The sequence below is a fragment of the Panthera pardus genome, unplaced genomic scaffold (genome assembly GCF_024362965.1).
Source record: "Panthera pardus isolate Hobbes unplaced genomic scaffold, ASM2436296v1 HiC_scaffold_24, whole genome shotgun sequence".
NCBI lineage: Eukaryota > Metazoa > Chordata > Mammalia > Carnivora > Felidae > Panthera > Panthera pardus.
Window position 1 is genome coordinate 47,093,583 of NW_026526810.1, and position 26,977 is coordinate 47,120,559.

The 26,977-nt window shown below is 40.5% G+C and overlaps 1 protein-coding gene across 2 annotated transcripts in view; it reads right to left on the bottom strand.

Moving 5' to 3' along the window:
* The window catches only part of GALK2 (galactokinase 2), a 137,887-nt gene that overhangs the window by 1,771 nt on the left and 109,139 nt on the right, over nucleotides 1–26,977 (bottom strand). For both annotated transcript variants that reach the window (XM_019442156.2, XM_019442155.2), the window contains exon 9: nucleotides 8,284–8,485. In XM_019442156.2, coding sequence (XP_019297701.1) covers nucleotides 8,284–8,485 — 202 coding nt within the window. The remainder of the gene's footprint in view (nucleotides 1–8,283; nucleotides 8,486–26,977) is intronic.

Genomic DNA, 26,977 nt, shown 5'->3' on the forward strand with positions numbered 1-26,977 from the left:
CATCAAACTATTGCTACCCATGGAAGATGCTGAAAAAACCGAGGTGTCACCGAAGTATTTCTGGAAGACCCTAAAATCGGGACACAGAAGCCAACCGTGGCCTGGTCTAGAGAACAACAGGGTGCCTCTTACATGATTCTCTAAGATCCAGACTATGCCACTGTGCTGGACTTAAATCAACCAGGTCTTTTATGGTCTTCAATGGACTTCAGACATGTTTTCTTACATCTTTTCATGTGAAAAGTTTTTGAAAGCTGTTGTTTCAAAACTGAATCTAAAGCAAACTAAGTATTGTTTCTAACTGGTTACAAAACCAATAGGAATTGTGCCAAAGGGTGTATTTTCCTCAGTATCCTGCCACTTTCCAGAAAGCAGAAACTAGAAGTATTTCTAGGCAAATATATTCACTTTTGAGTCCCCAGAGCTGCTCTGTCACCACCCTGCCTGCTGCAGATGAAAATGGACTGGGTTGCATCAGCCACATGATATTAAGTCATCAGGGCTCAAATTTCCCAAACAGAAAATGATAAATGCTATTATTATAAATAGCCTTCTGCCCTTGAGTCAATGGCACTTGTGATCACAAATCAGGGGGCCGCCCGAGTACCTGGTCCGCAGCCTGCCCAGCTATATATACTCACAGAGGCAGAGGTCCTGTCTGCAGTGTTCTAAACTGGTGCTTAATATGCCCTTTGGCATATGCCATAGAAATTCAGGGAAAAATCCAAAAGTTAGGAGACCAATATAAGCTTTATATTAGGAAAGAAAAAGAAGGCAAGCCTTGTTCTTCCCAAGAGAACGCTAAGACATTAAAAATATAGATTCTGAGTTATTGCACATCAGAGAGCAATACAATAGTTATGAACACCAAAACCCTAGAATCCCCCAAATACCACTCCTTTGTGGTGACCAGATTGGGGAATAATGTGGAAGGGTTGGTCAAAACAACCAAAGCAGACTTTGCCTTTATTAGTATGATCTACGAAACAAAGGCAAGAGGAGTTAGGCAGATTATAGAATGCTCCCTTTGATCCTTTTATCGCTGAAAAGTAATCATATAACTAACTTTCCAGGCATCCAATATAGCCTGGCTAAAATTTCCTACTTTAAATGAGCTGATTGGACCACTAAGCACCTACTAAGATACAAGGCACAGAAAAAAGCAGGGCGTGGTGGGGGTGGGGGGAGAGTGGAGGGAGATCCAGTAAACACAGCCTTGCTACAAAGAAGGAAAGAAGGAAGGGATTGTGCCTCGTATTTCAATTCAATTTTATTTATTTCAAAATATTTATATATTATACAAATGGGTATTAAATTAATTCAGAATATTTTGAATTAAGGGAGAGGTTATATCTCTCCAGGCCCAGCCCAGCACAATTCTAGACATTTGGTAGGTTGTAATAAATAGCTGTTGGGATTACTACACTTGTTTTAAAATATCAAAATATATACCCAGTCTGTTTATTTTTTTATTAAATCAGTGTTAGAAAACTTCAATTATGTGAAACAGAGTACAATAATGAAGAGATAATGTCCACCCAATTATAAAATATCATTTTGAATGAACAAAATGCATTTTTTAAGAGATGGCTAAATTTTATTTATTTTTATTTTTAAAGTTTATTTATTTATTTTTGAGAGAGAGAGAGCACAAGCAGGGAAGGGGCAGAGACAGAGGGAGACACAGAATCCGAAGCAGGCTTCAGGCTCCAAGCTGTCAGCACAGAACCCAACATGGGGCTTGAACTCACTAACCATGAGATCATGACCTGAGCCAAAGTTGGACGCTTAACTGACTGAGCTACCCAGGTGCCCCTCGAAATGGCTAAATTTTAAAAAAGAATTTCTTGAAGTATGTAAAACAACTTTTAATTATATGTGAGACAGCTCACATATATATATTATATATAAATATAACCTGTCAGTAATATATCTTATATCTGGAAAGCCTTCTAGCTTCTGCTCTAAAGCCTAGAATCTTCCGGCTAGAATCTCAGGAAAACAGAACTTCCAGAAGAATTTCTATGACTTTTGCAGCCAAGTTAGAAACACTCAGATTGCTTTAGATTCAAGAAACCACAGACTTCAAATACTGTTCAAATGAGAAAGTATAAGAAAATGTAACTACAAGTCTGTTTAAGAAACGTAAGCTACTAAAGGCCCTGAAACATGAGCTGGTTTCTGCAAAGGGCATATATATATATATATATATATATATATATATATATATATATATATGTATATATGAACAGGGTTAGGGGGGTGGAGAGGATAGTAAGCGGAAGACAGGGGCCCAAAGAGAAGTGAGCCCCTAAGCGCAGTGGAAAGGGTCTTGTCCCTTTATTTGGTAGAGTGTAAAGATTAGCCTCAAGATCATGGGGAAGGAAACATACAAATAGGAGTTTACACTTCATTCTCCCCTGACCTGCTCAGGAGAATGGGTGCAAAAGGCTGAGCAGCATAGCCATGGAGTAAAGTTTGAAAAGATTTCTGAGGAAGACAGCAAATTAACTTTTGTAATCTTTGTTAGCCTATTAACATTTGTCATTCATTTCCCTTAATAGCTTTGGCAATGATGCAGCAATGAGGTCTCTAATTTCAGCAAGTGTCAAAACAGAAATAAAAGACATTAACTATTTTTTCTTAAGTTTAACCAGGAAAATTGATAACAAATGAGCTATCTCATATATAACTGACTTGGTTTGAAAATTGCTTTGTGTTTCTCAACGAATCCTACTTTAAAATTTAGCCGTTTCTTAAAATTTACATTTTGTTCATCTAGAAGAATTATTTTATAATTGGGCAAGTTTCATCTTATTCTCTCACTATTATACTTTGTTTCACATAATTGAGGTTTTCTAACATTAGTTTAATAAAAATAATAAACAGCTTAACAGCATGAATGTAGTTTCCTTCTCCCTCCCTGGCCCTTTCTTTGAATGCTAAACTGATTTTCTCTTAAAGAGCAGTGAAAAGCTCAACTGACAAACAGAGCGAGTGTCAGTGATCTCTTCTATCCTTTCTTTTCCCCCTCTTTTCTCTGCTTGGGTCATATAGCAGCTTCTTACACATTTTCCTATAGGCTAGCTACCTAGAGATGCCTTTTGAATATAGTCTAGCTCAGATCACAATAAGATTTCAGTTTGTATGACAGGTGTTGGAGGGGATGCAGAGAAAGGGGAACCCTCTTGCACTGTTGGTGGGAATGCAAAGTGGTGTAGCCACTCTGGAAAACAGTATGGAGGTTCCTCAAAAGTTAAAAATAGAACTACCCTACGATCCAGCAATCTACTAGGTATTTACCTACAGAATGCAAAAACACTAATTCAAAGTTATACATGCATTATCTATAATAGCCAAGTTCTGGAAGCAGTCCAAGTGTCCATCCATTGATGAATGTATAAAGAAGACGTGGTATGTATGTACACACACACACACACACACACACACACACACACACACACACTGGAATATTACCCATAAAAAAGAATGAAATCCTTCCATTTGCAATGACATGGATAGAGCTAGAGAGTATAAGGCTAAGCGAAATAAGTCAGAGAAAGACAAATACTGTATAGTCTCACTCATATGTGGAATTTAAGAAACAACAAATGAGCAAAGGGGAACAAAAAGAGAGAGAGACAGAGAGGCAAACAAAGAAACAGACTGTTAACAAGAGAGAGCAAACTGATGGTTACCAGAGGGGAGGGGAGTGGGGGAAAGAGTTAAATAGTGATGGGGATTAAGGAGGGCACTTGCTGTAATGAGCACTGGCTGTTGTATATAAGTGATGAATCCCTAAATTCTACTCCTGAAACTAATATTACACCATATGTCGACTAACTGGACATTAAATAAAAAGTTTTAAAAACGAAACTAAAAAAAATTTTTTAGCTTGTATGTAGTGCCCTAAGTATCTAGGCATTAAAATCCTTCATTCACTCAATCAATTAGTTGTGTTTTCATGCAAATAGTTTCCAAGCAGGCCTTCAGGAAAACTAAAGGAATTTTAAAGTGTCACAAGTAGACCTGGAAGTAAAGACTTGTCTTTGGCCTTGTTGCTCCTTGAACCCATTTAAGCTTCCCTCCTCCCTCATCTGGTCTCTGGAAGGCAACCAACCATCTAAGGCTGCCCAGTCTTAATCATGCTTTCCCCACTGGTGTTAACACTTTTAAAGGGGACAGGGAAGTGTGGAGATGATCGTGACTCTTAAAAGAATACTCTACCAGAGGTTGACTTTATGGTACCAGTGGCCCAGGCCTTGCCAGGACCCTTCCCAGCACATCCAGCACCTCCCCTGCCTAGCCCAGTGCTACAGTCATGAAGCTTCAGGAGGAACTAGGGCTTAAGGGCATCTCATTTTGCATTTGAACCTTTCTACTCATTTACCCTCCACGAATCTCTATTATCCGTCTTTCTCTCTCACTTTTAACCATCCCATCTCACCACTATCTTTTTCATTCTTCTGCATTCCTTCCTCTTTCCCCTTACACACACACACACACACACACACACACACACACACACACACACACACACAAGTGTCAAGAGCTTTTGAAAGCGGAGTTTAGACTTCAGTGCCACATAGGACACAAATACCCTGGGGCAAAGCATTTGCTGGCTGTAGGGAGGAATGGCATCAATGACTGCATCTACTTAGTTCCCCCAGTCTGTCCTCCTAGGAGGTTGCTCTGCCATGTAGGACCTTTTAGTAACTGGCAACCAGTTGGAACATTTGGAGACTATCTGCTGGTCACAGTGACAACGAAGAAAACATTAATTAAATCAGAAGTTTAGGGACCAGACAACTATTCTGGCCAATATTTACAACACAACAAAAGGTAATCTTTCAATATGGGAAACTTGACCCCTATATGATTCTGGAATAAGTAGAAACTAATTTTGATGGTTTGCAATTGACTTTCCAAATAAAAAAGCCCATAAAAAAGAGAATGAGCTCCTTATACTAGACACAACTGAATTTTCCTCAGAAAAGCAATATAGCAGGGGCGCCTGGATGGCTTAGTCAGTTAGGGGTCCAACTCTTAGTTTTGGCTCAGATCATGATCTCAAGGTTCATGGGATTGAGCCCTGCATCAGGCTCTGTGCTGACAGAGCAGAGCCTTCTTAGGACTCTCTCTCTCTCTCTCTCTCTCTCTCTGTGGCCCACCCCCATGCACACACATGTATACTCTCTCTCTCTCTCTCTTGCAAAATAAACATTAAAAAAAAAAAAAAGAAATGCAGCTGATGGAAATAAGCTAGACAGAAATACTTTGAGAAATTAAGTGTTTAGGGATGCCTGGGTGATGCAGTCAGTTAAGTGTCTGTCGGACTCTTGATCTTGGCTCAGGTCATGATCTTGCCTGTTCGTGAGATCGAGCCCTGCCTCGGGCTCTGTGCGGACCATGGGAGCTTGGGATTCTCTCTCTCCCTCTCTCTCTGTCTCTCATGCTCTCTCTCTCTCAAAATGAATAAATTAAAAAAAAATAAGTGTTAATTTAAGTGTTAAATTTGAGTGTCAAGGCATTAAGAAAGGACTTTCCAAAAACAAATAAAAATAATAATAAAAGGTGCTCTTCTAAACTCTTTTAAGACCTAGCCATTAGATCCCTCACTGGAACCACATTAAAAAAAAAAAAAGAGAGAGAGAGAGAGAGAGACCTATAGATGATTAGAACAGAAAAAGACACAGGAGGTCATAAAACAAGACAACAGTGCAGAATCACAGAGCTCAGAAGGAAAAGTGGCAGAGCTGGAACTCAACCTTCTTAACTTCAACTCAGTTGTCCTCCTACTCCACACACTGCCTCCCTCGCTCAACATGGCTTTGTCCAGTGTTCACATGCTGCACACTAGGACAACACAAACCTCCATTATTAAAGTTTTAAAGCCGGAAAGGAAAATGACCCACATTCCAACATAATCATATCTCAGTAAACTCAGGGGAGAGAGAGAGGCATGGCAAAAGCACTGGATGAGGAACCAGACCTTTCACACCAACTCAATACATTTACTTGTTCAAATCACTTCACCTCTAGTGCCTGCTCAGGTCTTGAAGGACCCCTCCTGCTTTCTTACCTTATGGCACTATGAGAGAATTCTCCCCCCCAAAATGTGAAATATGGCTTCCCAAAATGTGGCTTTGACAGAAACAAGCAAACTTTCTCAGGCCAAACACCCAGGAGTCATCTTGATTCCTGTCCTTCACCCACACAACAATTATCTTGAATCTTCCTTCAAGGCACGCCTTGCATGGGATCACTTAGCACTTCCACTGACACCTTTCCACACCCAAAGCCAAAGTCCTTCCAGTGGCCTAGGAGGGCCCTGTGCTGTGCCTCCCCACTCCCCCCCCCCAACTTCATCACCTGCTACTGCCCTCCAGCCTACGAGTTGTCCAGCTCTTTCTCACATGTGACAGCCACATCCCCACCTCTGGGCCTATGCACTTGCTATTCTCATTTCTTCATGTCCTCAGGTCTCCACTCAAACATCATCATCTCAGAGAAGCCTTCCTCAACCCTTCCTACAAAGGTCACCCATCCAAACTGGAGAGTGTTATGCTAAGTGAAATAAGCCATACAGAGAAAGACAGATACCATATGTTTTCACTCTTATGTGGATCCTGAGAAACTTAACAGAAACCCATGGGGGAGGGGAAGGAAAAAAAAAAGAGGTTAGAGTGGGAGAGAACCAAAGCATAAGAGACTGTTAAAAACTGAGAACAAACTGAGGGTTGATGGGGGGTGGGAGGGAGGTGAGGGTGGGTGATGGGTATTGAGGAGGGTACCTTTTGGGATGAGAACTGGGTGTTGTATGGAAACCAATTTGATAATAAACTTCATATATTGGAAAAAAAATAAAAAAATAAAATGCATGTAGAGCCCATAAAAAAAAAAAATAAAGGTCACCCATCCAACCGTGATACTCTCTATCCCTTCTTTTTTTTTTTTTTTTTCATAGCACTATTTTTTTTATACCACTACCACTCAATTTATTTTTAACTGTCACTCCCCTCTTTCCCCATGAGAGGCTCCATGAGAGTGAGAGCTGGTTGACAGTCCCAGGAAGAGAAGGTTCACTAGGGGATTCCAGGAGGCTGACCAAATGCCCCTTCACTGCTTTTCAGGGGGGAGTCAAACTACCCCACTACCCTCCAGGCAAAGACACTTCTGCCTGATTTCTGCACAAGTCATTCCACTTGTTTTAATTTCCAGAACTGAATAATATTCATCCCTTCCATTTACTGGGCCCTTGATATTTTCAGAAAAGAGCACTTATAGTAGAACAAGCTCTGGAAGGCATTTTGGCAATTAGTGAGCAAACTCTGACGTCAGCGGAGTGATTCTCATCAGTGTTATGTTCAAGTCTCTCTACAAGTTGGGTTACACATGCCATCTGTGATCAGTGGAGCTAGGTGATTTAAACTTTTCAGGCTGGAAGTGTGGTAATGAATGAGGCAAGCCATAGGCGCCAAGTGGTTAATTTTGTTGTCATTACTAATTGCAGGCAGTTCTGCATTATCTTCTCACAGTGGAAATAACATCTAGCCATGTGAGAGTTCTCCCAATTTCCCTTTCAGTCCTCCCAAGGTCAATGAAATCCCTTCTGGGTAAAGTGACCATTCTACTCTATTATCCCCATTCTCTAACAATTACAAGGAAGCTGTTCTCAGGCTTTGTGAAAGAGTTTTCCCCTTTACATTTCTGTCTCAAACAACCATTTATAAGCCAGGCTTTCATCAAGTCCTCATTTCTCCAAATTGCTTAACCTAAATCTGGAAAGCTTTCTGAGTAATTCCTTCAGCAACCTCCCCTGCCCCCAAATACACTATCAGGTCTGAGGGCCTTCTTCTGTTTTCTCCCTTCCTTTGAAAAAATCTTAGGACACTTAGGACACCAAACAGGAGATGCTGGCAGGGCCCCCATTATAGTGGATATACCATTGATTAAAATATGATGAGAAAGTAACAGCAGGGCCATGGCTAAGAAAAGCTCCCTGAAATACCTAATCATCCGAAGATGGAAAGCCATTGTGAAGAACTGATTCCAAAGAACTGATTCATAAAGCTATTGGAGTCAGGTCTCCAATATTTCTCCTACAGATATTTAGGAGGGAACGAGTTCAGCTCTGTATCATAGACAACACCTCAGATAGGAAGTGGGGAAGGATCCCCTTTCATTTAGAAGGTTATGAAAATATTGCATTTTTTTTCATTCATTTCAACAGTTTCCGTGGCCATGTCCCACAGCCCCCCCATGCTGCTGTCCCAGGCTCACCGACAGATGTCCACCAGCTGGTCCAGTTCAGGGCAGCTGCACTCGTACATGTCCCGGCAGCTCACGTGGCTCTGGTTCATTAAGTCCCCCAGCAGCTGGACCGTGTTGTCAGGTGCTTCTTCACATATCTTCTTAAACTGGAGCACCCGAGCAGCCTCGCTGTACACGTGCTTTGCCCGCTGGTAGAGTTTGAAGATGAGCACTTAGGAAGGAAGAGGACAGGGAACAAGGTTAGAAGTGTTTACTGGACAGCCTAGTGCAAAGAAAAATAGTCATTGAGGACTTCCGTTTCTATCTTCATTATCAATACCATCAAGACCATGAAAGAAATCTTCATGGTCTAAATTTGTCTCTTTTCAAGTCAATTTTACTGGTTTCTTTATAGTGACTACAGTCTTCTATTTTCTTCCCTTCATTCTACACACCCAGCCATGTGCACACACATGCGTGCAAACTAACTCATCCCACAGGAACAGGGAGCTAACATGTACTGAGCACTCCCTATGTTTCAGCCACTTTAAAGGCATGGTCTTCATGTAGTTCTCCTCACAGCACTGGGGAGGGAGGGGGGTGTGGGTGGTAGTATGATCCCTGGTTAACAGGTAAGAGAATGAGGCCGAGCAGACTGAGCCTAAGGTCACATATCCGGAAACTGGAGAAGCAGAATATCGATCAGGATGTCTGATCCCAGGGCCATATTCTTTCTACTGTGACCCACCAGAAAGGACCACTGAAAATGCTTATGCTGGCAATTCTATTTATGAAAATGTATCCTAGAGATAAGTACAAGTATTTATATATGTATATATGTGTACATGTGTATGTGTACCCACACACACACACACACACACACACACATATGTATAGCAACAGAAAATATAGAAACAACTTAAATGTCCAATAATAGGAAACATTTAAAAAACTATGTTATATCCATTAAAAAATATTATTGCCATTAAAACTTAGAATCTAGGGGTGCCTGGGTGGCTCAGTCACTTAAGTGTCCAACTCTCAATTCCAGCTCAGGTCATGATCTCACAGTTCGTGGGATCAAGTCCCACACCAGGCTCTGCACTTACAGCATGGGGCCTGCTTGGGATTCTCTCTCTCTCCCTCTGCCTCTCCCGCAAACCCTCTCTCTCAAAATGAAATCTTTAAAAAAAAAAAAAAAAATTCAGATCCTAAGACAATTTACTATCTGAGAAATTATTCACTTTCAAGTGAAAAAACAAGATACAAAACTATATGTACAATTGATACTAATTTTGCATTCACACATACATGTATTTATATAAATTTTAATTTTTAAAAACTTTAAGAAAGCACCAAAACATTAACAGTTATTATCCCTGTGGTACATCATGGGTGATTTTATTTTCTCCTTAACACATTTCTATACTTTCTAGATTATCCACGATGACTCTTAACTTCAGTTACAGGAACATGTCCTACTGCAGTGGTTTTCTCTATAATGTTTACACATTCCCTTGAATAATGACTGAGACCTCCTTAACATTCTCACCCTTGCAGAGTGGCTGAGCTTGTGCCATGGACCTGAAGAACTTGTGATTATATGGAAGCTACCTAGCCAACTGGAAAGATCCAGGGCTGCACATCAAAAGGTCTGTCCTTTCTTTTCAGCTCTGCGACAACTGTACCCAGTTGCTACCCCTATAGGGAGGGTTCTATTTCCCCATCTCTAAAATGACGTTGAGAATTACTTCTCAGGATCCTTCCAGGTCTAACATTTTATGATTCTATGAGGATCTTCTTCCAAGCACCCCCCCCCCCATATTGTTATATGTTGTAAAGAGTGTGCTGTGACTGTTCCCTTTTGTCTGCACCCCCAGTTCTACTCTCTCCTCTTCTCTACCCCACTTCTCTGCCTCAGGAGGCTGACCTGTATGATTACACCAATGGGTTCCCTTGCCATCTAGACTGGAGAAAGGGAGATCAAGAAATGGGAGGGAAGAGAGTAGGACAGAGGATTTATTCCCCAGCTCCCTCCTTGCAGGGGGCTCTGCTACTCCACTGAAAGACACTGAACATCCTCTCAAGGGAGCCTTTTCTACATGACTTGATCCTCCAGCATTGACCTCCAGGTTCCTCCCCCTAGACTATTACTACTTTTTCGGAGGTGCTTTCACATTTCATTTATGAACCAACATATTTTAGTAAAGTTTCAGGTTACATTTCCTCCCTCTCCACAGCACCATCCTCCTAATTCTTAGGGATGGATAAAAAGGCAGCCAAGGCTGGAGGAAGTAAACAGCCCTTCTTAGGATTGTGTAAAGTTTAATAATTACAAGGGTGGGGCTACCTTTCTATAAATAAACAAAAAATGAAAAGTTTTCTTTCAAACATTCTCAATTGAGTCATATGAAGTATGACTCAACTTACAGTTAACAGCTTGCATTTTCCCGTTCTCTTTCAAAGAGGACTTAAATTCATTCATCAGATCTAGTCAGTTCTTTTGCAACATGTCTGGTAATCATGCCTCCTTTCTATTCCTGCTGTCATTACCCAAATGTACATTTTTACTCCTTTTCCCACTTGAACTATTCTGCAGTGGTTTCCAAATTGATTTCCCTGTCTTGATGTCTCCTTCCTGCAACCTGTCTTGAGGCCAACACAGCCAGACGGAGCTCCTAACACACAGCCTTACTCATGTTACTGCCCCAAACCTTTACTGCCTGGCCAGTGCTTCCTATAATCCAGATTCCTGCCCTCAGCCTGCTGGGTCCCAATAGGAGGTCCTCCGTCCAGCCAAACTCTCTTACTTACAGTTACCCAAAGACTCCTGGCTCCTGAGGATACTCATTTACCACACAGTAATAGTTTCCTTCCCTTTCTCTCTCTGCCAAAATTTAATCTGTTTCTGAAGGTTCAGTTTAAATTTTTTATGCTCAGGAAGCCATGCTGGCCCCAGCTGGAAAGAATCTCTTGACTCTATACCACTCTTGCAGTCCATGGCACTCGCTTGTGCTTGCCAAACCTTTTGCACGGTAACTGTTTCTCCTATGTCCACAAAGTTCATGCACTGCTGAAGACAGAAAGCAGGTCTTCTAGTCCCATGCATTCCACCAGTGCAACATTTCATCCCAGAGCACTTTCAATAATGCGTTATAGGACAGGAGCTCAGTGGGTGTTCACTGTTACAATTAGGACTTTATTTTTAACACTAATTGTAAGTCAAGATATCTCCACATAGGCATTGTTGCTTAATAATCATAATCATAATAAATGAGGTGCCAATACTCACAGCTTACTAAAGTGTTGAGGCTGAAGAAAGGGGACAGCAAGATACCCTTTGCTACTGAATCTACAACTGACACCAAGTGGATGAAAAATAAGGAAAAAGAGAACTTACAAGTTAAATGCAGGTGGGAATAAAAACACAACATGTTTTGTTCCACCAGTAGTCCACACTGCAATGTGAAGTTATTATATCCATCGATAAGTTCAACTTATTTCATGGTCTAGATATCAAAATATCCCAAGATAAGAAAATCTTACCAATATCCAGTACTGGAACATACTGTCAGCAAAAACACACTGTCTGAAGAAACAGCACAGGTAGATTTAATAGTAACAGCTGCTCAAAATCTCTGAACAGAGAAGGAAGAAGACAGGCCATTGATTGGCAAGTATGTGCCTGAGACAGTGCCAATATTTTATATATGTTAATATAATCCAGGTTGTTGAATTTACATTTTGAATATTTATTTATTTTTTAATTTATTTTTGGGAGAGAGAGAGAGACAGAGAATGAGCCGGGGAAGGGCAGAGAGAGGGGAGACACAGAATCTGAAGCAGGCTCCAGGATCTGAGCTGTCAGCACAGAGCCTGATGCGGGGCTTGAACTGACGAACTGTGAGATCATGACCTGAGCCGAAGTTGGACGCTTAACCGACTGAGCCACCCAGATGCCCCTGAATTTACATTTTGATAGGAAGGAAATGACTTTAGCAACTGCAGTTTAAGATTTTCTTTTTTAAAACTAAGGTTGAAACAAAATGTTTAAAATACTAGCTTTAGGATTCTGTATGTTTCAGTTTTTGCCTCTGAGCTACTTCACCTCCTATAATCATAGACCAAGTTTAAAATCAGAGTATGGGGGGCAGGGCTGGTTAAGGGGAGAATATTGATTTATTTTTACTATAATGTCCCACTTATGAAGAAATCATCTAGTTTCCAGGTGCACTGCTATATATCGCTGAATGTGACAAAAGGCACAGTAAAGCAGCATCCACTGTGATCATAAAATAGTGCTACTTAGCTGAAAAATCACTGTCCTGTCTGTGATCCAATGTGCAAAGATCTTTTAAACTTTGAATTATAAAAATTTTCAAATATGCAGGACAGTGGAGAAAATACTATAGTAAACTCACAAGCCCATCACTGAGACTGAACAATTATTAACATTTTGCCATATATGCTTCAGTTGATTCTTGCTGAAGTGTTTTAAAATAAATTATAGATGTGATTTTTTCATCTCTGTATTTGAGTATGCGCCTCTATAAAATAAGGACATCTCCTTACATAATCTCCATATCATTATCACACCTAACAAAATTACCAATGACTACTTAATATTGTCACATATTCAGTACATATTAAATTTTCCCAATTGTTGTTTAATTTTCAGTTGATTTACACCAGGATATGAACAAAGCCCACACATTATATTTCATTGTTATATCTAATAAGTTTCTTTTAATCAAGAATTTATAGTGATTTTTGATACTATAGCTTCTCAATGTCACGTATATAAAATGCAGGCATATTTTAGGGTCAGATCCTGTGATAAAAATATAGTTCATTAGGGACAGTATACTTTAGCTTTTCTTAGGATTACGTAGTCCTTTAGGATTAAATATTTTCCATTAGGTTTAAATATTGTAAAATAGAAACTGTCAAGTTGCTGAAGGCAAGGGAAACAAAAGCAAACATGAACTATTGGGACTTCATCAAGATAAAACCTTCTGCACAGCCAAGGAAACAATCAACAAAACTAAAAGTCAGCCTACAGAATGAGACAATATATTTGCAAATGATATTTCTGATAAAGGGTTAGTACCCCAAATCTATAAAGAACTTATGAAACTCAACACCCAAAAAAACAGACAACCCAGTTCAGAAATGGGCAGAAGACATGAATAGACACTTTTCCAAAGAAGACATTCAGGTGGCTAACAGACACATGAAATGATGCTCAACATCACTCATCATCAGGGAAATACAAATCAAAACCATGATGAGATGCCACTTTATACCTGTAAGAATGGCTAAAATTAACAACACAAGAAACAACAGGTATTGGCAAGGATGTGGAGAAAGGGAAACCCTCTTGCTCTGTTGGTGGGAATGCAAACTGGTACAGCTATTCTGGAGAACAGTATGGAAGTTCCTCAAAAAACTAAAAATAGAACTACCCTATGATCCAGCAATTACGCTAGTAGGTATTTACTGAAATGGTACAAAAATACAGATTCAAAGTCTTTATAGCAGCATTATCAGTAATAGCCAAACTATGGAGAGAGACCAAATGTTCATCACTGATGAATGGATAAAGAAAATGTGGGATAAAAGAAAATGTAGGAAACACACACACACACACACACACACACACACACACACACAGAGGAATATTACTCAGCCATCAAAAAGAAGGAAATCTTGCCATTTGCAACAACATGGATGGAGCTAGAATGTATTATGCTAAGCGAAATAAGTCAATCAAAGAAAGACAAATACCATATGATTTTACTCATATGTGGAATTTAAGAAACAAAACAGATGAACATATGGGAAGAGGGTGAAAGAGAAGAGAGGGAGGGCTAGATGGGTTATGGGTATTAAGAAGGGCACTTGTTATGATGAGCACTAGGTGTTGTATGTAAGTGATGAAATACTGAATTCTCTTCCTGAAACCAATATTGCACTGTACGTTAACTAAAATTTAAATTAAACAAACAAATAACAAAATAGAAACTGCCTGAAGAGATGTTTTATATTAAACCTTAGGACTGGTGTTTTGATTTGTGACAAGGAACATTCAGAATGCACCAAGCAGATTACTAGAACCTCATAAATGTGGCACCTTCTCGTGTCTATTCTCTATTGCAGAGTGTTTCACAGCAAGACTTCTGCTAGGAATGTCTAATGAGGATTCTTGCAGGGTGTTCTGAAGGTGCATGAGAGACTGCCATGGCTCACACCCTCTGAATGGTAGTAACTCAGACAACAAGGGAGAGGGCAGAAAGGGCATCTGTTTTCAATTGTGATATAAAAATCTTGCCAAAGGCTACAACAGATTTGGAGACCACCCTTTGGGGGAGAAAGCAGTTCTGTGTTGGCTGGACATCACAAACGTTCTCTGGATCCGGGGTTCTGGCTTATTATGTGCTGGCAATTCATCGGGTCTCTTGTTGTGCAGATACCAAAAAACCCAAGAAAATCTGAAACGTTATCCACGATAGCTTTCTTCCCTGTCCAGCTAGCTTTAAAACCGGATGCTCCATTTGTCTATAAGCTCTTATAATCCTTGAGAGCAATTATTATGTTAAAAGATGAAGCAAGTTGTTCTTACCATGCAGGCAAGATTATTTCCAAGGCAACTTTAATTTAAGAATATAACACCAGATGCCATTTTCCTAAAATACTACTAGTGTCCTATCCTATCATGGGAAATTTCAGGCTTCAGGGCAGGATATACCACATAGACTTTGAAACACTGGCTTCATCCAGTGTGAACCTTAGATAATTAATGAGTCTAATCCTAAGAACTAAATGAGCATGGCCATAAACATTTAAACTACAAAAGTTGCTGAATAAAATCACTTGTGTACTAATTCTATTTGCTAACTCTAAAATCCCCTTTCCCTCTGACTTCCTGACTGTGCCTTCAGTACACCCACCATATGGGCTCCTGCCTGAGGCCTGCTGCATGAACTGTTTTGTTGACTGGAAGGCTCTTCCCCCTGATCTTGATGTGGCCGGTCCTCACTTGTCAAGCCTCAGCTGTGACAGTTTCAAGGAGAGCTTCCTTCAACTCCAAACTAGAGTAACTCCCTCACATATGTATTTTCTCCATCCTATTTTATTCTGCCAACACTTAACTACCATCCCAAATATCTTGTGTATATGTTTGTTTATCAGTTTGCAGTTATCTCTCACCACTTGAAGTTCAGCTTCAGGAAAGCAAGGGCCTTGTCTAATTTCACTTCTGTATCTTCAACAACTAAAATAGGGTCTGGCATACCATAGGAGCTCAGTAAATGTTCACTGAAGAAATGGTCAGTTCCCTGTCTTTGTAGCAAAACTGCACTGAAACTTGGTGAAATAAATAATTCCGGGACAAATGAAATAGAGAAGATCTACTATTCTGGCAATTTATGCTTACTAGAACCTTGACCAAAAAAAGGGGGAAAAGTTTACTAAAAGAAGTCTTAAAGACAATTAGTAAGCTCCAGTGTCCAAAGGGTACCTAATACCATTATCACGGATGACAGAATTATTTTTACTGTGTTTTACTTCACAGATGTAGAAGAAAGGAGATTTCTAAAACAAACAAAATGTGCTTCAAATGAAAGGGAAGGAAGAGAAATAGATCATCATAACCAGTTAAAATAATTTTTTCTTTTAGTCAATTTTTGTAACACCAAAGTGTCTGCTCACTTTTACCTTAAAAGAATGGCTACACAGCTTATGATCAGACCCTATCTCTAACCAATGAATCTAAAATGGGAACAAATAATTGGTTATTTTGCTGTATCTTTAGTAAAAAATGATGCGAAAGAGCCGGTGACAGAAGTAACACACTGGGCACCATTTTCCTCATAAAAGCTCTAACAGCAGTAGGTCAACAGTAGATGGGGAACATGCCTAGAGCCCCACTGATTTATTTATTTACTTACCTACTTATTTATTCATTTATTTACTTACTTAGGAGACTTTTTATTACTTTACCTTCTACTAAGAGTGATGACAAAAGCCCTGAGTAAGATGGCCATCCAGCATCAATAATTCTTTTGAGCACCTGCTATGTGCCCCGCACCATGCTCCAAATGATAGGAAAGGCATATGAAATAGAAGCTCCAGATTTGAGGAACTTAACACCTCAATTAGAGATAAAACAGAGGCACCTGGTGGCTCAGTCGGTTAAGTGTCCGACTCTTGGTTTCAGCTCAGGTAATGATCTCACGGTTCATGAGTTCAAGCCCCATATCAGGCTCTGTGCTGACAGCATGGCACCTGCTTGGGATTCTCTCTCCCCCGTTCTCTCTGCCCCTCCCCCGCTTGTGTGTGCTCTCTCTCTCTTTCTCTCAAAATAAATAAACATTTAAAAAAACATAAAACAAAACTATGAGACCATTGAACGGTGATGATCTGCAGCAGAAATCCAAGTGCTGGAAATGTGGAAGTTGCACTAAGATGACAGGTTTGGTGGAGGAAGAACAGTAGTGGGAAGTAGCAAAGAGCCCGAGCCACAGAGCTTCCTTGCTGCAGAGAAGGCCTGTGCTGGGAACAGGCAGAGTCCGTTTATACACCTGATGAGAGCAAACTGACCAGACCCTAGGGCTGCCTTTCAGAGGAGGCTGCCCACACATCTGAAGTTTTAACATCCTTTGCTACACATGCTGCACAAAGGTTGCAAACTAACAACACGTGGTCCCTGCCCAGCCCTGTGAAGCCTTCTTGACTAGCGTATTGTTTTTTCAACTGTGAATTTTTATATAAGGATCTGGATTTCTGCTTTCCCTTGAAAAACTGAAGTCTGGCAGCACCAAACCTATATTCTTGCACAACGATAGTTGACTGGAGCTGAGGAGGAGCTACCCCTTTCAGACAGAATACACATACTTTATTTCCACAGTTTCCTCCCTTACCAATTATCTGATGCTCAGCCTCACTAGTTTACATGCCTGCCTGGCCCCTGTAAGCATCTGCATGTGGGACTCTTTTTCCACAAAACTCTCAATTACAGGAATTCTTGTCTGGAGAGTGAAGAGTGGGTAAACCAAGAGGGTCACTATGCCATAATGAACCACTGTTACTGTTACTAATAAGTCCCACTTCCCTTAGGGGCACTGATAGTTCTACATTGAACTAAACTCTGTCTTCTGGTAAGTTCTGCTGTTTGGTCTTAGTTCTGCTCCCCAGACGCATGTAAACACAAGACAGCCCGTGAGAAATCAGAAAAAAGCTCTCATGTTTTGTGTTTTTTCACACATTGATGAGGATCCAGTTTTCTCTTTTAATAAAGGGAATAATATAAGCTCTTCACTCTCAAGAGGTAATAGTTTAACAAAAGAGAAGTGTTGGCAAGGACATGGAGAAATTGGAACCCTTGCACCCTGCTGGTAGAAATGCAAAATGTTCAGCCACTACAGAAAAAAGTACAGAGGTTCCTCAAAAAAATAAAAATAGAACTACCATATGAATCAGTAATCCCACTTCTGGGTATACATCCAGAAAAGTTGAAATCAGGATCTCAAAGAGACACAAGCACTCACTCTCATGTTCATTGCAGCCCTATTCACAATAGCTAAGATGTGGAAGCAAATTAAATGTTCATCAGTAGATGAATGGGTAAAAAAAAAAAAAAATGTATATATACATATAAAAGAATATTATTCAGCCTTAAAAATGAAGGAAATTCTGTAACATACAACAACATAAATGGACTTTCAGGATATTATGCTAAATGAAAGAAGCCAAACACAGAAAGATAAGTACTACATGATTGTACTTATAGGAAGTAGTCCTTAAATTCATAAAATCAAAGTCTGGAATGGTAGTTCCCAAGGGCTGAAAGAAGGGGAAATGAGGAGTTAATCAACAGGCATAAAATTTCAGTTAAATGGATAAATAACAAGTAAGATGTACAACACTGTACCTATAGTCCACAAAATGTACACTTAAAACTCGTTACGTGGATAGATCTTACATTAAGTGTTCTTACCACAATGAAAAATAAATTTTAAAAATTTTAAACAAAAAAGAAATAACAGTCTACTAGAGAGAAATCCGTAAATAAGGACAACAAAGGCAACAGATGCTAAGGCAGCTCCTGGGACCCAGTTGCTCAGAGACCTCTCTGAGACACATAAAGAAGGTGCCTCAGAATTGGCCCACCAGCAGATGGGAACCCTGGGGCATTTACCCACAGACATTTCCACTGTTGCCCCCAGAGGGGTTAACTTCTTCATAAAGATGTGCCTGGGCAATGAGTTACCTTCAGTGACTTTGGAGAATGTCCCAAACCAACAAAGAAGACACACTCAAACCAGCTGCTAGCCTGACATGGGCTGCTGTCAAAGCTGAAATCAGGTGAGCCAAGGGGATGGGAGCACAGAGATTATGGCCTTCATAGAAGAGGTGAAACCAGCTGAATTTAAAAGATGAGCAGGTGCCCAGAAAACCAATTAAAAGGTGGAGTAAAGAACAAAGAAAAGGATTGGGAACTTAAGGCAGAAGGAACATCCTGAGCTGAGGTGCCTGGGTGGCTCAGTTGGTTAAGCATCCGACTTCAACTCAGATCATGATCTCACAGCTCGCAGGTTCGAGCCTGGTGTCAGGCTCTGTGCTGATAGCTCAGAACCTGGAGCTTGCTTCAGATTCTGTGTCTCCCTCTCTCTCTTCCCCTCTCCCTGCTCATGCTCTGACTTTCTCTCCTCAAAAAATAAACATTAAAAAAAAATGTTTAAAGGAACATCATGAGCAAAGACATGGAGATTAAAAAACATGAGGTGCTTTTAGAGAACCTGTAGTACTTAGATGTGACTTGCATGCAATGATGATGAAAAGCAGAAGCAACAAGAAATACAATGAGAGAGAAAACTGAAGCAGTAGACAGAGGCCAGATCATAAAGGTTTTGTAAATTATCCTAAGTAAGGTATTTAAATTGTATCCTGTAGATAAGTGGTTCTTGGCCTTTTTAGAATTACAGAAACTTTTGAGAATCAAATAAAAGCTATAGACCCTCTCCCCCATCAGAATATCCAAATATCCAAAATTCTGCATATAGTACAACACACACACAGATACTGTAATGTTATCCTTGGATCCAGGTTAAAAATTCCAGCTAGAAATAAACCATTACAGGTTTTTAGCAATTATGTCAGTACGATTCTTATTGTAAACAACAGAAAACAACATGGTTTCTTAATCAAAAAAGGAATCTATTTTAAACATATGAGAGAGCTCACAAAATCTATTAGAATTACATATTCCTATTCTGTATTAGAACGCAAGAAAACCGGATAGGGGAAGATGGCGGCGTAGGAGGACACTGGGCTCACCGCGTGTCCTGCTGATCACTTAGATTCCCCCTACACCTGCCTAAATAACCCAGAAAACCGCCAGAAGACTAGCAGAACGGAGTCTCCGGAGCCAAGCGCAGAGGAGAGGCCCACAGAAGAGGGTAGGAAGGGCGGCGAGGTGGTGCGCCATTACATGGACTGGCGAGAGGGAGCATGGGCGGAGGGGTGGCCCGCCAGCCAAGCAGAGCCCCCGAGTCTGACTTGCAAAAGCGGAGGGGCCGGACAGAGTGTGTTCCGACAGCAAGCAGGACTTGACATCTGGAAGGTTATAAGCTAACAGCTCTGCTCAGAGAACGGGAGGGCTGGAGGACGATGGGAGGGAGAGTTGTTGAGCCCCGGATGACAGAGCTCAGCTTGGTGGGGAACAAAGGCGCTCGCCAGCGCCATTGCCCTCGCCCATCCCCCAACCAAAATCCCAAAGGGAACCAGTTCCTGCCAGGGAACTTGCTTGCACTGCGCAAACACCCAACGCTGTGATTTTGTGGATCCATCCCTCTGGCAGGTCTGACTCCCTCCCAGTGCTGCAGGGCCCCTCCCGAAGCGGATCTCCAAAGGAAAAACAAGCTGAGCCTGCCCCTCCCGCCCCTGTGCACCTTGCCAATCCACCCCAGCTAATACACCAGATCCCAGCACCACAAGTCTGGCAGTGTGCAAGTAGCACAGACGGGCCACGCCACCCCACAGTGAATCCCGCCCCTAGGAGAGGGGAAGAGAAGGCACACACCAGTCTGACTGTGGCCCCAGGGGTGGGCTGGGGGCAGACATCAGGTCTGACTGTGGCCTCACCCACCAACACAAGTTATTCAAGACAGCACAGGGGAAGTGCCCTGCAGTCCCGCACCACTCCAGGGACTATCCAAGATGACGAATCGGAAGAATTCCCCTCAGAAAAATGTCCAGAAAACAACAACAGCTAACGAACTGATCAAAAATGATTTAAACAATATAACAGAAAGTGAATTTAGCATAATAGTCATAAAATTAATCACTGGGCCTGAAAACAGTATAGAGGACAGCAGAGAATCTGTTGCTACAGAGATCAAGGGACTAAGGAACAGCCAGGAGGAGCTAAAAAATGCTATCAATGAGCTGCAAAATAAAATGGAGACAACCATGGCTCAGATTGAAGAGGCAGAGGAGAGAATAGGTGAACTAGAAGATAAAATTATGGAAAAAGAAGAAGCTGAGAAAAAGAGAGATAAAAAAATCCAGGAGTATGAGGGGAAAATTAGAGAACTAAGTGATGCACTAAAGAGAAATAATATACGCATAATTGGTATTCCAGAGGAGGAAGAGAGAGGGAAAGGTGAGAACTTCCCTGAATTGGGGAAGGAAAAAGGCATTGAAATCCGGAGGCACAGAGAACTCCCTTCAGTTGTAACTTGAATCAATCTTCTGCACGACATGTCATAGTGAAACTGGCAAAATACAAGGATAAAGAGAAAATTCTGAAAGCAGCTAGAGATAAACATGCTCTAACATATAAAGGGAGACCTATAAGACTCGTGACCGATCTCTCTACTGAAACTTGGCAGGCCAGAGAGGAATGGCAGGAGATCTTCAATGTGATGAACAGAAAACATATGCAGCCGAGAATCCTTTATCCAGCAAGTCTGTCATTTAGAATAGAAGGAGAGATAAAGGTCTTCCCAAACAAAAACTGAAGGAATTCGTCACCACTAAACCAGCCCTACAAGAGATCCTAAGGGGGATCCTGTGAGACAAAGTACCGGAGACATCGCTACAAGCATGAAACCTACAGACATCACAATGACTCTAAACCCATATCTTTGTATAATAACACTGAATGTAAATGGACTAAATGCGCCAATCAAAAGACATAGGGTATCAGAATGGATAAAAAAAACAAGACCCATCTATTTGCTGTCTACAAGAGACTCATTTTAGACCTGAGGACACCTTCAGATTGAGAGTGAGGGGATGGAGAACTATTTATCATGCCACTGGAAGTCAAAAGAAAGATGGAGTAGCCATACTTATATCAGACAAACTAGACTTTAAATTAAAGGCTGTAACAAGAGATGAAGAAGGGCATTATATAATAATCACAGGGTCTATCCATCAGGAAGAGCTAACAATTATAAATGTCTATGCGCCGCATACCGGAGCCCCCAAATATATAAAACAATTACTCACAAACATAAGCAACCTTATTGATAAGAACGTGGTAATTGCAGGGGACTTTAACACTCCACTTACAGAAATGGATAGATCATCTAGACACACGGCCAATAAAGAAACAAGGGCCCTGAATGACACATTGGATCAGATGGACTTGACAGGTATATTTAGAACTCTACATCCCAAAGCAACAGAATATACTTTCTTCTCGAGTGCACATGGAACATTCTCCAAGATAGATCACATACTGGGTCACAAAACAGCCCTTCATAAGTATACAAGAATTGAAATCATACCATGCATACTTTCAGACCACAATGCTATGAAGCTTGAAATCAACCACAGGAAAAAGTCTGGAAAACGTCCAAAAGCATGGAGGTTAAAGAACACCCTACTAAAGAATGAATGGGTCAACCAGGCAATTAGAGAAGAAATTAAAAAATATATGGAAACAAACGAAAATGAAAATACAACAATCCAAACGCTTTGGGATGCAGCGAAGGCAGTCCTGAGAGGAAAATACATTGCAATCCAGGCCTAGCTCAAGAAACAAGAAAAATCCCAAATACAAAATCTAACAGCACACCTAAAGGAAATAGAAGCAGAACAGCAAAGACACCCCAAACCCAGCAGAAGAAGAGAAATAATAAAGATCAGAGCAGAAATAAACAATATAGAATCTAAAAAAACTGTAGAGCAGATCAACGAAACCAAGAGTTGGTTTTTTGAAAACATAAACAAAATTGATAAACCTCTAGCCAGGCTTCTCAAAAAGAAAAGGGAGATGACCCAAATAGATAACATCATGAATGAAAATGGAATTATTACAACCGATCCCTCAGAGATACAAGCAATTATCAGGGAATACTATGAAAAATTATATACCAACAAACTGGACAACATGGAAGAAATGGACAAATTCCTAAGCACCCACACGCTTCCAAAACTCAATCAGGAGGAAATGGAAAGCTTGAACAGACCCATAACCAGCGAAGAAATTGAATCAGTCATCAAAAATCTCCCAACAAATAAGAGTCCAGGACCAGATGGCTTCCCAGGGGAGTTCTACCAGACGTTTAAAGCAGAGATAATACCTATCCTTCTCAAGCTATTCCAAAAAATAGAAAGGGAAGGAAAACTTCCAGACTCATTCTATGAAGCCAGTATTACTTTGATTCCTACACCAGACAGAGACCCAGTAAAAGAAGAGAACTACAGGCCAATATCCCTGATGAACATGGATGCAAAAATTCTCAATAAGATACTAGCAAATCGAATTCAACAGCATATAAAAAGAATTATTCACCATGATCAAGTGGGATTCATTCCTGAGCTGCAGGGCTGGTTCAACATTCGAAAATCAATCAATGTGATACATCACATTAATAAAAGAAAAGATAAGAACCATATGATCCTGTCAATCGATGCAGAAAAGGCCTTTCACAAAATCCAGCACCCTTTCTTAATAAAAACCCTTGAGAAAGTCGGGATAGAAGGAACATACTTAAAGATCATAAAAGCCATTTATGAAAAGCCCACAGCTAACATCATCCTCAATGGGGAAAAACTGAGAGCTTTTTCTCTGAGATCAGGAACACGACAGGGATGTCCACTCTCACCACTGTTGTTTAACATAGTGCTGGAAATTCTAGCATCAGCAATCAGACAACAAAAGGAAAGCAAAGGCATCAAAATTGGCAAAGATGAAGTTAAGCTTTCACTTTTTGCAGATGACATGATATCATACATGGAAAATCCAATAGACTCCACCAGAAGTCTGCTAGAACTGATACATGAATTCAGCAAAGTTGCAGGATACAAAATCAATGTACAGAAATCAGTTGCATTCTTATACACTAATAATGAAGCAACAGAAAGACAAATAAAGAAACTGATCCCATTCACAATTGCACAAGAAGCATAAAATACCTAGGGATAAATCTAACCAAAGATGTAAAAGATCTGTATGCTGAAAACTATAGAAAGCTTATGAAGGAAATTGAAGAAGATATAAAGAAATGGAAAGACATTCCCTGCTCATGGATTGGAAGAATAAATATTGTCAAAATGTCAATACTACCCAAAGCTATCTACACATTCAATGCAATCCCAATCAAAATTGCACCAGCATTCTTCTCGAAACTAGAACAAGCAATCTTAAAATTCATATGGAACCACAAAAGGCCCCGAATAGCCAAAGTAATTTTGAAGTAGAAGACCAAAGCAAGAGGCATCACAATCCCAGACTTTAGCTTCTACTACAAAGCTGTAATCATCAAGACAGCATGGTATTGGTACAAAAACAGACACATAGACCAATGGAATAGAATAGAAACCCCAGAACTAGACCCACAAATGTATGGCCAACTAATCTTTGACAAAGCAGGAAAGGACATCCAATGGAAAAAAGACCGTCTCTTTAACAAATGGTGCTGGGAGAACTGGACAGCAACATGCAGAAGGTTGAAACTAGACCACTTTCTCACACCATTCACAAAAATAAACTCAAAATGGATAAAGGACCTGAATGTGAGACAGGAAACCATCAAAACCTTAGAGGAGAAAGCAGGAAAAGACCTCTCTGACCTCAGCCGTAGCAATTTCTTACTTGACACATCCCCAAAGTCAAGGGAATTAAAAGCAAAAATGAACTACTGGGACCTTATGAAGACAAAAAGCTTCTGCACAGCAAAGGAAACAACCAACAAAACTAAAAGGCAACCAACGGAATGGGAAAAGATATTTGCAAATGACATATCAGACAAAGGGCTAGTATCCAAAATCTATAAAGAGCTCACCAAACTCCACACCCAAAAAACAAATAACCCAGTGAAGAAATGAGCAGAAAACATGAATGGACACTTCTCTAAAGAAGACATCCGGATGGCCAACAGGCACATGAAAAGATGCTCAACGTCGCTCCTCATCAGGAAAATACAAATCAAAACCACACTCAGATATCACCTCACGCCAGTCAGAGTGGCCAAAATGAACAAATCAGGAGATGATAGATGCTGGAGAGGATGTGGAGAAACGGGAACCCTCTTGCACTGTTGGTGGGAATGCAAATTGGTGCAGCCCCTCTGGAAAACAGTGTGGAGGTTCCTCAAAAAATTAAAAATAGACCTACCCTATGACCCAGCAATAGCACTGCTAGGAATTTACCCAAGAGATACAGAGTACTGATGCATAGGGGCACTTGTACCCCAATGTTTATAGCAGCACTCTCAACAATAGCCAAATTATGGAAAGAGCCTAAATGTCCATCAACTGATGAATGGATAAGGAAATTGTGGTTTATATACACAATGGAATACTACGTGGCAATGAGAAAGAATGAAATATGACCCTTTGTAGCAACATGGATGGAACTGGAGAGTGTGATGCTAAGTGAAATAAGCCATACAGAGAAAGACAGATACCATATGGTTTCACTCTTCTGTGGATCCTGAGAAACTTAACAGAAACCCATGGGGGAGGGGAAGGAAAAAAAAAAAAAAAGAGGATAGAGTGGAAGAGAGCCAAAGCATAAGAGACTCTTAAAATCTGAGAACAAACTGAGGTTTGATGGGGGGTGGGAGGGAGGGGAGGGTGGGTGATGGGTATTGAGGAGGGCACCTTTTGGGATGAGCACTGGGTGTTGTATGGAAACCAATTTGACAATAAACTTCATATATTGAAAAAATAAATAAAAAATAAATAACACCTCAATCATATTTGTAATGACAAAAAAAAAAAATGCAAGAAAACCAGGTACAAATGAGTCAGAAGCCAAGGGAAGCAGGCAGTGAAGAACAATGTCTAGATATGACATTGGACTTGAGATACTTTATCAACAGACCCTGTGCCTATTAGATGTAAAGCACCAGACATAAGCACATGCCAGGACACCAGGAGGAACCTAAGACCCTTGCTCACACCCAGGTGACAAACAATTCGTGAGGGGCAAATCTGACCCCTCACCTTCTACCGTAGGAAACAAGACCTACCCTCTCACCAACATGCACACACACCACAGATTTCCCTAGGAAAGGGGCCTGGATGTCAAATAGCCAAAACTATGGCACTTGCCTCCAGCAGCAGTGAAATACCGTGACTCTATTAGCAGTGAAGTCTTTTCCTCTCCAGACCAACCACTCTGCTTCCCTCACATAATTGGATTTCAAGTCTCCTTCTCTGATTATTCCTTCTAAAAGGGTAGTTCCCCAGTCTGTCCTCTAAGTCAGTCTGAGGGGTGCAAAGTACGGCTGGGCTATCACCTTCCTCATTTTCAAAACACACAGTTTCCCCATGTAGCCTCCTATTATGCAACTGCATGAGGGTTGTTTGGATATGGAAGAATGCAAAGCATTGGTTTTCAGCTAACAAGCTAAAAGTGATAAATATTTGGGGAATCAGTAAAAACTTCATCTCAGGATAATTAATCAAAACAAAATAAATAAATATGCCGGCCTGAGAGAATTGGAAATCTTTATCATGTATGTGTATAATCAATATTTCTGAGACTCTCATCCCCCAAAATACTTTCACAGTGTTTGGGTGAGGGGCTAAAAGCAGTCGTGTCTTTAGCTGCCTTTTGCACAACACTGTAGCTGCACACTACCCACCAATTTCTCTTTAAAACCAAAGGCTCCACTGGGCTAACCCAATAGTTGTTTTCCAAGAAAAGCAGTCCAGAGGTAGATGGGAAAAACCACTTCAGAATCGACTCTGGAGTCCTCCGTTTTCCTGTGCAGCAAAGTTATAATAAGTCCCTGCTCTGAGGCATAGAATCTTTGGAGTATTTAAGCAGTAGAATGGAAAAACACCATATATTCCTCATTGAAGTTGGACTGTGGTTTCAAATTTATTTTCCTAATAATCATATTTTTCAGAAATGTGAAGTTTCTGAAATGGTCAAACCCACAAAAAATGAACTGCTGTTTTCAGGCACATTAGTATCCCATTCCCATGCTGCAAACACTAAATTAAATTAGCATATTACATTTAAGAGGGAAAAAATCTTTACCTGCTCTTAATAGCAAAACCATGGGTGAAAAAAATACACACACACACACACACACACACACATTCACACACACACACTTTCAACACAAACCACATTAATCCATGGAAAAGTACGTTCCAAGAGTCATTTGTGAATATTTTGAAATCTACAGCATAATGCCATCTTGTCTGTGGAAAGGAAGGGCACCCCACATGTTTATAACACCCCTTGTTCAGA